General features: G+C 40.2%; 1 protein-coding gene across 1 annotated transcript; it reads right to left on the minus strand.

The window, feature by feature from the left end:
• Positions 1-2,987: 2,987 nt before the first annotated feature.
• LOC124200509 lies at positions 2,988-9,691 on the minus strand. The gene is made up of 5 exons (XM_046596779.1): positions 9,628-9,691; positions 9,483-9,561; positions 9,258-9,396; positions 3,305-5,023; positions 2,988-3,254 (listed from the first exon to the last, which is right to left on the minus strand). Exons 1-5 carry the CDS (start codon positions 9,689-9,691, stop codon positions 2,988-2,990), a joined length of 2,268 nt encoding a protein of 755 aa, XP_046452735.1.
• Between the last annotated feature and the right edge of the window lie 1,197 nt (positions 9,692-10,888).

A 10,888-nucleotide genomic window follows, 5' to 3' on the forward strand; every position in this document is an offset into this window, starting at 1 on the left:
TTTAAGATGACAGAACTTAGCTCGTCACCTTGACGCACTCCGGAGGTCAGTTTAACTGTCACAAGCTACTGGTCAACAAAGAATTAGAACTCATTGTCCTGGTAGATGTCAGTCAGGATGCTTCTAGGCCGGAGGGACTGGAAGACTGCAGAAGAGCTGATTGAGGTAGTCGTGTGGTAATGAGCCGAAAGCATTGTCCAGGTCCAGCCAGCAGATGGTTGAGCTTCTTTTCTGAAAACCGGCCTCCTCGATGGCGCCCTCAAGTAGCATTGTACGCTCCTGTATGCCGTGCACCCCCGGGAGAAATTCTTTCTGCCCCGGTGAAAGCCATTCGTTGTCGCTAGCCACCGTGGTGATCTGGGAGGCGATGCAGCCAGAGAAGAGTTTGTACAGCGTTTAGAGAAGAGACATGGGCCGGAAGTTATTGTAGTCATCAGTAGACCCCTTCTTATAGATAAAGATGGTACCGGCCAATTTCTAGCACTTTGGGATTCCTAGGCGCCAGACTGCGGCATAAAGGACCTCCAGCAGACGGCATATCGGATCCATACGGGAGATTTATTGAGATTTGAGATGCATGCTCCACTTATCTGTTCCTGGGGCAGTAACCGAAGTTCTTTTGAGTTTTCTGACGATCTCGCTCCTTGCTAATGGAATGGCAAGATATTCCAATTCCTCTTCAGATGGATTGGCCAGCTGCCTTGGTCGTCCACTTGCCTCGCTTCAAGTACTGCTGCCACAGAGGGACGGGGCTGCTCATATGACCCATGAATAATGTGTTTTAATGTCTCTTATGAATAACAATAATTTATTTGCTAAATGGTTTTTCATGTCTGATGTCACACACCGTCATTCTTTTTCCATGCCTGATTTAAAGTCTCAATTTTGTGTTTAAGTTATGACATTTGATGCATACTTTTTACATCACAGCTGTCGTTATGGGGTTGATGAACAAATTGTATTGTCTCATAGTAGGTTTTTTATTTTGAGGCATGTCTGATGTTTGTCGTTCATCATATTTCCATTTTCGTGTCTGGAGTTATTCAAGATGTCCTAGCCAGGGCATAAAACTATAAACATAGGACGAATAGAGATAGACAGGAATGAACGGACCAGAGAAAAGAAGAATGCCTGCTGTGGAAGTTAGATCGTCTGGGAGACGAAGACTAGGAAGAAAATTCGATTCGAGATTCCAGAGCATTGAACAGACGTGGAAAAAGACGAAGACGAGAAAGAAGACGAGGAAGAAACCAAGGAAGACGCAGCAGAAAAGACGATGGTTAGCCGAGGAAGAAGCCAAGGAAGAAGTAGCATAGAATACGAGGGATAAACGAGGAATAAGCCAAGGAAGAGGCAGCAGAAAAGACGAGGGATAGCCGAGGAAGAATGAGAATAAACAGGAAGACGAGGAAAAAGACATCTACCACTACTGTCATAGGTACTACGATGTTCTATACTACCACACCTGTCCACAGTTTATCAACTTGGTCATTCTACCTTTTTGTTATTTTGTACAGACTATAACGAAATTTCTTAACAAAAATGTCTTCGCAAAAAGATTAGAATTAATGTCCTTTTGTGACAACCAAGATACGACAAATATATTTCACAACAATCGGTTTATCTCAACAGAATTCCATATTTCGGTTCCCAGCTATTTATAATATTCTATCAAAATCAAACAGGAGCCGAATTCTGAACATAGATTTTGAAATTTAAGTTGGATGTTATTCCAATACTGTCTTGAAACTCGTTTTCAATCGAGCATGGGCTTTAAAATAAGGGGTTTTTGTGAAACCACCTTTTTGTTTGGATTGGGATGGATTGACTTCAAAGTTGCTTACTTGAAGGCGGAAACTTTTCTACCAAAAACTGGACGAGCTCTCAAACACAGTTTTGCATGTGGAATGAAAAAAATGAGTATAACGTGATTATTCAATTCTCGCCATTTTTATAAATATAATTATTTATTGAACTCGAGGGACTCTTGGAAGAAGAGATGTCACAAGGATCCCGTGCCAGCGGCAACCACGTCTACACAGAGTGTTCCCATAGCGATGCGACGACGAGAGTCTGAGTGAAAAAAAATGGTTTCTTTTCGTCTTGTTTTTTCGGCTCTCGTTCACATGTAAACGGCATCAAAACAAGACGCGATAAAAATAAAGCTTGAAAAGAACACAGTGAACAGACTGAACGAAAAAAAAATAAGAAACAAGCGATGAGAGAGAAAGTGGCTGCATCTGAGAAATGCGAATGTGGATAATATAGACCCCTGGAGTCTGCCACAAAGCACGTGTTGCACGCTTCACGACATCATCACGGAATCGTCAACTTAAAATAAAACCATATTGAGCAGTTTGCCTGATGAAGAAACTTGCAGGCATGACTGTATATTCTATTCTATTCTATACATTTTTATAGCGCATTTTCCATAGTGGAAGATCAAATGACGCTGATCCGAAACCACACAATTGGACATGAAATAATCAGAGATAAGCAGTGGCATACAAGTGGGTCTTCAGTTGACTCTTTAACACGGGAAAGTTAAGAGCAAGACGAATCGATGCTGGAAGATCATTCCACAGTCGAGGTGCAGCCTGAGAAAAAGCTCTCTGACCATAGTTGACAAGTTTAGGTTTGGGTGGGACACTTATGCGACCAAGGTTATCAGAACGCAAAGAACGACCAGGTACATATGGAACAATGTGACAAGACAAGTAAGGGGGGGGGCTTGACCATGAAGACAACGATGCGTGAGTACAATTAATTTGTAATCAATACGTTGAGAGATGGGGAACCAATGCAGCTTCTTTAACAGGACCGTCGCAGCATCAGATGGCTTCTTGCGAAATATGAGACGAGCGGCGGCGTTTTGAATTACTTGAAGACGATGGATGTCTTTTTTGAGAAGACCAACAATAAGTGAGTTGCAATAGTCAAGTCGTCTCGACAGAACCAGGGCGTGAACAAGGATCTTGGCAGAATCATCAGTAAGATGGCGTCATACGGCTGATACGGTGTAGTTGGAATAAGCACTGCCTTCGAAGAGAAGAGATGTGCTGGGAGAGACGAAGATGACGGTCGATTATGACACCCAAGTGAAGGATGGTGTCAGATGGTTGAATCAGGACGTCGCCATCCAGAAGTGGCTCACACTCAACCAGATCCCAGCGCTGAGGAGAAGAGGTGTAGAGAAGGCCGGTTTTACGAGCGTTCGCCATCACCCTGTTGCTCGTGAACCAGTCGTCAGCAATCTGAAAAGATCGCGAAAGTTTGTGACAGGCGGACTCCTGCTCAGCTGTACCAAGGAGAAGGCGGAGGGTGATGTGGCATCGAGTGTCATCAGATAATTGACCGACATTATCATTGTTGTTACAAAGGTGGTCACATCCAATAACTGAAGGTAGTGGGTTGGCGTAGATGAGGTAGGCAATAGGGCCCAAACAGCTCCTTGGAAAAAGCCTGTGAGGAGTGCTGAGCTCTCTGACAGTTCACCCTTGATACTGACAACTTGAGTGCGACCGGTGAGGTAGGAGCGAAACCAATTGGCTGCGAGGTCAGTCACGCCGCAGTTATTCGAGAGTCGCTCAAGAAGAATCTCATTATCGACAGTGTCAAATGCATCACTAAGGTCAAGAAAAAGCAGAGAAGAACCATCACTAGCGTCAACGGTCATCAGTAAGTCGTTGAATAGTGAAAGAAGAGCTGTTTTAGTGGAGTGGCGCGGACGATAAGCAGACTGACCTTCGTCGAGGATGTTGTATGAGGACAGGTGCTTAGAGAGTTGACACGCGACGTGACGTTCCGTTAGTTTAGCGAGGAAAGCAGTGTTGGAAACAGGTCTGTAGGGACTGAAGAGCTTTGGGTCGAGACTAGGTTTTTTGAGAAGTGTTGTTATAACTGCAGACTTAAGTTGACCTGGGAAAACTCCGGAAGATAAAGACAGGTTGATAATTGAAGAAATAGGTTGAGCCAATAGACTCGCGACCTCTCTAAGTAGACGAGTCTGAATCGAATCCAGGAAGCACGATGAGCATGGAGACTGTGTGATGAGTGCCTTCACTTCATTTGGTGAAATTGGAAAGAAAGAAGTCAAGCGGTTATCGAGAGAACGGCTCTTAAGAAAAACAGGATCGCTGGAGGTTGCTGGAGTAAGATCCTTCCCGACACTATCAAGGGATGACCCAATCGTTGCCACCTTGTCCGAGAAAAACTTGAGAAAGTCGTTGGCCAGTTCACTCTTCGACAAATGATCAGGGAGAGGAGGATCCCCACTCTTACCCATAAGATCGTTGATCAAACGAAACAGCTTTTTCTGGTCAGAGCCACACTCCACAATCAAATCAGATAAATAATGCTTCTTCCCTACCTTGAGGGAAGAATAGTACTCATCAACACAACTGCAATACCACTCATATAGTACATCGACGACTGACCAATCACCTGATGTAGACGCCCTCAGTTCCCGAGATCTCCAGGTCCTCTCGGTGTAACGTGCTTCTCTGTGAAGTAGTCGGACCGACTCGTCAAACCATGTAATGGCTAGACGAATAGGGAAAGACTTCCAGCGTATAGGTGCATGCTTGTCTAGGACTGAGGCAAAACCATCATTGTATTGCAGAAGAAGAGAATCCAAGTTGTCAGCAGGAGACAGTAGGAGAGGAAGAGAATCAAGATCCGAGACAAAGGCGTCCAAATCAATGAAATTGACGGCACGGAATGGGACTGATTTAATTGTTCTTTGTGGCGTGGTGATATTAAGCGAACATTGAACTGCGTGATGATCGGAGAATCGAGAAGTTACAGAGGCATCTAACACAAAGTTGATGGATTCACGAGTCAAAATCAGGTCGAGAGTGTGCCATTTCCCTGACTTTGCACACCTTGTCGGGGCCTTAACGAGCTGAGAGAAGCTAAAAGAAACTAACAGCTTCTCAATGTCATCAGCATTTGTCACCAGACCCGACGTGAATGTTGAAGTCGCCAGTGATAACAACGTCTCCAGAGGCTTGATTAAGAGCCTCTAATATGCAGGTAAACTCAGAGAGAAAAACTGAATATAATATAAAATATAAAATATATATATTCTAATCTATGTTCGTACTGTGCTGGAAGATGGTCTCTCGACCTTTTCAACAGATTCATTTTTTACATATTTTTACTGGACCGGGTCCCGCATATATTCGCAATCGTCAACAACACTTCCTAAATGTAAAAAAAAAAATGATAGGCGAAAATGTGTTTTTCTTTTTTTTTAAATGGTTGTAAATCCGACGCATATAATCTAAATGGATAGTGGGTCCGTGGTGCAATAACTTTCGTGACAGAAGAATATTTTCTAAATGATATACCAACCCTTTGAGCATAAAAGTGAGAAATGATGAGTGCTTATAAATGTTTAATGATAAAATGCTGGTTGCAAGTTGACGTTGATAGTCTATGACCGCAAGTAAAATCACTAGAACGCTCAAAATTACTTTTTCACCGAGTTATACGGTTACACCATCCATATACCTTGGATTTTTTAGGGCAAAAAGAAAATTTTACTATAACTCAATTACTTTATGAAATTTTGTTCTCTGCGCAACCCACATTTTGCTAGATAGTTAACTTGATATTTAAAATGTATGTTCAATTATAATATGTATGTTCAATCAGTCATTGAAATTTTAAACTCGCGTTTACTGATAAATAAAAATAAATTATAATAACATGTATTTAAAATATTTTAAACCTAGATAGTGAAGCCCCCATTACCCAAATCCTATTTACAAATTTCTATATACGATAACATAGACCAAATTTGGCCTGGTTTAATTACTTAACAAGTAAATAGAAATAGTGCTCATTTAAAAAATTTGTAATTGTAATATTTTGTAAGTTGTTCTAGGTTTGAATGATAAAATGACTTTACTTCATTCGGATTGGTTCCGAATCGGTAAAAAGACGGTGCCGAATTGTCATTAGATAGTGCTAAAATTTTGTTTTAACAAGTCAGTGCCGAATCGTCTGGACAGCCATTAAATTTAAAAATTTTCGCAAAAATTACTGAAACCCTATTCGCTTTCAATGCCGTTTTAGGAAAATAATAATTTATAAAAAAATTAAGTAACAATATTCTTGGACCTGGTCAGAATCGATCCTGAGTCCCTGAAATATTATTTTTCAAAAAATTCTTAAATGACATAATAAAACCTTAAACCTTATACATCAATCGATTCGCCTTCAAATTCTGCGTCAATTGATGTACAGACATTGCGAAATAACGAAGTTTTTTCAAAATTTGTTGTCCCAATTCGTGTCTTTTGTCCCAAATTCGTATTTTTGTTCCATTTCCTGGTAATGAAATATTTCAATAAATATTCTAAATACTGACAAAAACGTTTACAATTTTGTAGAACTTTTCATTTTCTAGCTTTTGATATAATTATTTTAGGAATTACTTCACTTATACTCTAGATATTCCTTATGTCTAAATTTTGTTTGCTTATAGCCATTACAGAGCCCAAATTTTCGTGGCCGTAAGCAAAATTCTGAAATTTTAATTAACGATATATCTTTTAATTATAAATATTACATGAAGCTTTTTTGCTTAATTGAGTATCCTCTCCCCTATATTTTGAATTTAATTAATTGGCCTGCTTTCACAACACTACATCACCTTCACTTGTTTCCGCTAAGAGATATCAACTTGCACTCAAAAGGACCGAGCCCTCCTCTAAAAGGATTAATACAGTTCCAGCCATGCCAAACCCTCCCTTCCTTTACTTTTTCGTGTAGCACGTACAAGGACTAGTGTAATTGTACCAAGTTCACGACAGGAATCTTGTGTACCTCAACAACAGCGAAATCCTTCTCGCGCAGCAAGTACAATTAAGGCCTCGTGCAATTGTACTGCGTGCACGACAGGAGAATCATGTTGTGGTTTGTGACTTTAACACCTGTGGACGAACCTTTACCTATCAACTCTTTCATCCCTACGCAGTCACCAATTGAGCAACCTAAGACATTTACCATAGTTTCTGTTTCAACATCGTCATCACCCTTTCAGGCAATCAACAACTTTTGGATTGGAGTTCAAGGTATGAGAACCCAGTAACCATACGGGTACTATCCAGTAGGATACTTATGAGCTCCGTCAACGTGATCTTGCCCCAGTTGTCCATGTTGCTCTTTTAGTACCATACGACTCATCAGATGATGACGATGTCTAAGAAGAAGAGCAGTATAACTATAGCATAGAATGGATTCTGCCCTACGAAAGTAATTTTTTTAAATTATCTATTCTAAGACTAGCATAATCCTATTTCATCTCATTATAAAAGGGGGGAACAGACACTATTCGATGGGTATGTTCAGTCGTCTGGCATTAAACAGGTATACAAATATTGCTTGATTTCTCGGTGGTGTACGGGCGATCCAGTAAAGAAAAAGATAAACCTAGTCACATGGTTAATGAATACTTGAATAACCCACTCAATTTAGGATCCCAAAGTGGAAGGGGAGGAATTCATTTAAGTAATGTTTCTTAGTTTCGAATACTGTTGATATTATAGTGATTATCTAACCATCTATTTTGGTTGTATGAAACACATTCATACTAGTGAACAATATTTGCAGAGTTTGCTTAATTCGATGTATCAACAGAAACTGAAGCATATTTTATTTGGGAATGTGAGTTCAATCAATGATATATATAGAATAATGAAATGATTTTGTATATTACTGGACGGTTTTTCTGGCCTCCACGCGCGGAGCCGAAGCTGGTACTCGAATTCAAGAACGGAATTGCTGAAGATTCGTGAAATTCTCTAGAGAAGGAACTTCAGTGGTTAATGGAGTCACTGGCAGATTACTAATAACGTTTGCGGAAATAAGCGTAGAAGCAGCAGCAACGGAAGCTGGAGCACTGGTCGCAGCAACAAGACGTATAGCTGCAGCCGAAAGAGCCTGTGAGAAGCTGAGCAAGATGTAGCACCGCTTCAACGGCTTCGAGAGCTTGAACCTCTACCCATGTTGCTGTATTAGAATAAAACGCTTTTTGTTTCCCAAGTAGCTGTAAACTGCTATTCTCTTTATCCATGGCTATACATTTTCTAAAAGACAATCTGGATTCTGCCTTATTGATGTGGGAGAGAAATATTAATTGTCAAAGAACTATAAAAAAACGAAGTGCCGCAATTGGAAGGGTGTTAGTTGTCCAAAACTTCATTGTTTCCTTAGCATTACCAATCACATTAGAAATATCAATCACCAAAAAGTAGTAACTAGGTAGCTACCTGGAAGGAAATTGTTCCATCTAAGAGGTATATTCAGTAATGATAAAAGATGCCTTTATATTGACGGAAACTCATTATTGCTTCTTACTGGATCCCGATTGAACAAGAAGCCAAGAGATATTGTCCAACGAGAAACTTCTCATAAAGAATAAGTAAGTCGTAAAAAACTGCTAAGAAGCCAGCTTGGAACACACAAAGAAGCTGGCCACTGCTCACAAAGAAGCCACTTAGATAACTAAGAAGGCTTCTTGGTGATCTAACAGTGTCTTATTGGTGCTGGCGTCTTGGGAAAGTGGCTCCTGGTATTACACCTTCATTTTCCATCGATTAAAAAAAGGAAACCAACTTATCATATTGTTCTATTTAGGGTGAGAAGGATTGTATTGAAGAACAACTGGAGTGCGTGTTCGAAGTTAGATGATTCCTGGGAAATTGCAGTAGCTTCTTCGAGCGAAGGAGTAGTTTCTTTCATAAACAAATTTGCCACATACAAAAGGCAGAAGACATGTTGCCTGTATTACCGACCTGGTTACCAAACATTTCACTCACTTCCTAAGAGAGTAGGCTACCAAGTCACTCTGAAATATAAGACTATAATGAAGCATGTATCGATTTTTGTCAATTGTTCAATGATGAACACGGAAAATTTGACAGATGAGTGTTTTCAACAATGCACACCAAGCGGGAGATTTTTTACTGGGGTTAAAAATTTAAAAAAAAATTGACATTTTATTTACTTAGTATTAACATAGGATCTGTTCTTTTCAGCTCAACGATTGTGGCTTGACGTAACGTTTAATGCTGCTTCCGAGAATGTTGGGAAAATACGATATCAACCATCTCTGCATCAGCCTTCGGAATTTTTATTTTCTGCCTTTTCCTCTGTTTCTCAAAAAGCTTATTGTTGCACTTTTTCAATTTTCAAAATGCACACCAAGCAAAATATTTTTTTAAGAGGTATAGATGTGGAATTCTTACATGGTCCTCGATGATGAGGGTAAAAAACTGCCCGACAAATTTTGCACGGACGAGGGGTGTCACCACCCCTACACGGTACACAAAAGATGCCGGTAGCAAAAGCACCAGCTCCGGCCAGCCTCGAAGAGTTTTACCCGGTCTAAAAGATCGACAAAGAGGAGCTTACTGGAGAAGCCCAAATAGCAGAAAGAGTAAGACGCGACAGAGTGCAGACCGCTTGGTTACCGAGACCAAACGCCCAGAAGGAAAAGGACGGTGACCGTGACAAGCACGAAGTTCTGGACGGGTATATCAGCTATCAGCACTGAAAAATAATAATAATATAATAAAAATACCGATTATAATCCACGGTTATGAAAAACCGTCTGACGGCTGGTTGGGATGATGTCCTCGACGTTGCAAACGATTACTCTGGGTATCAGAAGTAGATCCATATCTACGGCTTGATTGGGAATACGCGACGCTGTGGTTTTCGAGTAGCCTATCGTCCTTCCTCTTTCTTGGGCGCCTAGAACACCCCAACCTGCGACCAACCCACCTTTGCCTCAACCTGAGTATTCTGCAGCACAATTTTAGATGGGTTGAAGTCAAAGGTTGTACTATTCGTGTTGACTGTGGAGTGGAATCTACCAAGTCTAGCGTGTTGATGAATATTCTTTTTTAGTCTTTGATTGCGGAAATGACTCACAATTTAAATTGTTTTTTTTTCTTTTCCATTTTGGATTTTAGTAGCTGTCTGCGATCATGACGCCGTAACATACAGGCCTACAGCTGCTGAAGTGGGAAATTTTACTGCATATGTGAGGAAGGCTCACAAAACACATTCGCAATACAGCGGGGGGATATTGATCATCCCCCCTACCCACAAGCAAGAGAACAATTTTAATCTCTTAGGCCACATACTGACGTAAAACCACTTTAGCAAGAATATCATAAGAAAGCCGAAGGTGTGTACAGAAGTACCATGACACCCCCATCAATCGTGTGGCGATGAGACAATTTATGGCGAAAGGAGTCAAGCCCTCGCTGTACAAAACAGGATTTTGCAGTCTGGAACCCAAGGACACAAATTGGAGAAGATTATTTCTATTGTTCAATTAGGTAGCAGAAAAAAGGCATGGCTCCAAATAAACCATATCCCGAATATGTAGTGGATAAGAACGCGACGCTGTTTCCAAATGGCGAGAATTTTTGGTGAGTTTCAAATAACATTAATATATTTTGGTGTGAATTCAATTTCATTCATGTCTAAAAGTTAAATTTATTAATTTTTTTTATGAATTGTCATTATTTATTGTTTTTATACACTCTCGCTTTTTTCTCCTACTTTCTTCCTACTTTTTATGGTAGAGGCGGAAAAGTAGGGAAAAAGTAGGGATTTCATTCTACTTTGAAATAGTAGGAGAAAAGTAGATGATCTACCATTCACCTACCTTTTGGTAGGCAAATAGTAGCATTCGATTATGGTAGACAATAGTAGGACTTTTCTTGGACTTGTAAAAATTTCCAAAAATTTCTAAGATGGAGTGAGATGAAGATTAATTATGAAGATTTTGCCATCAGGATTTCATGAATTCATATATTGTTTTTAATGTTAGTATTACAATGTTCGTGTCTCGAAATTTTTTATA

The sequence above is a fragment of the Daphnia pulex genome, chromosome 8, assembly GCF_021134715.1.
Source record: "Daphnia pulex isolate KAP4 chromosome 8, ASM2113471v1".
Taxonomy (NCBI): Eukaryota; Metazoa; Arthropoda; class Branchiopoda; order Diplostraca; family Daphniidae; genus Daphnia; species Daphnia pulex.

Coding starts and splice junctions, on each gene's coding strand:
- LOC124200509 (XM_046596779.1), bottom strand. CDS start 9,691: ATGGATCTACTTCTGATACCCAGAGTAATCGTTTGCAACGTCGAGGAC. Junction 9,562..9,627: donor GGACATCATCCCAACCAGCC/GTCAGACGGTTT, acceptor ATTATTTTTCAG/TGCTGATAGCTGATATACCC. Junction 9,397..9,482: donor CTTCTGGGCGTTTGGTCTCG/GTAACCAAGCGG, acceptor TCGATCTTTTAG/ACCGGGTAAAACTCTTCGAG.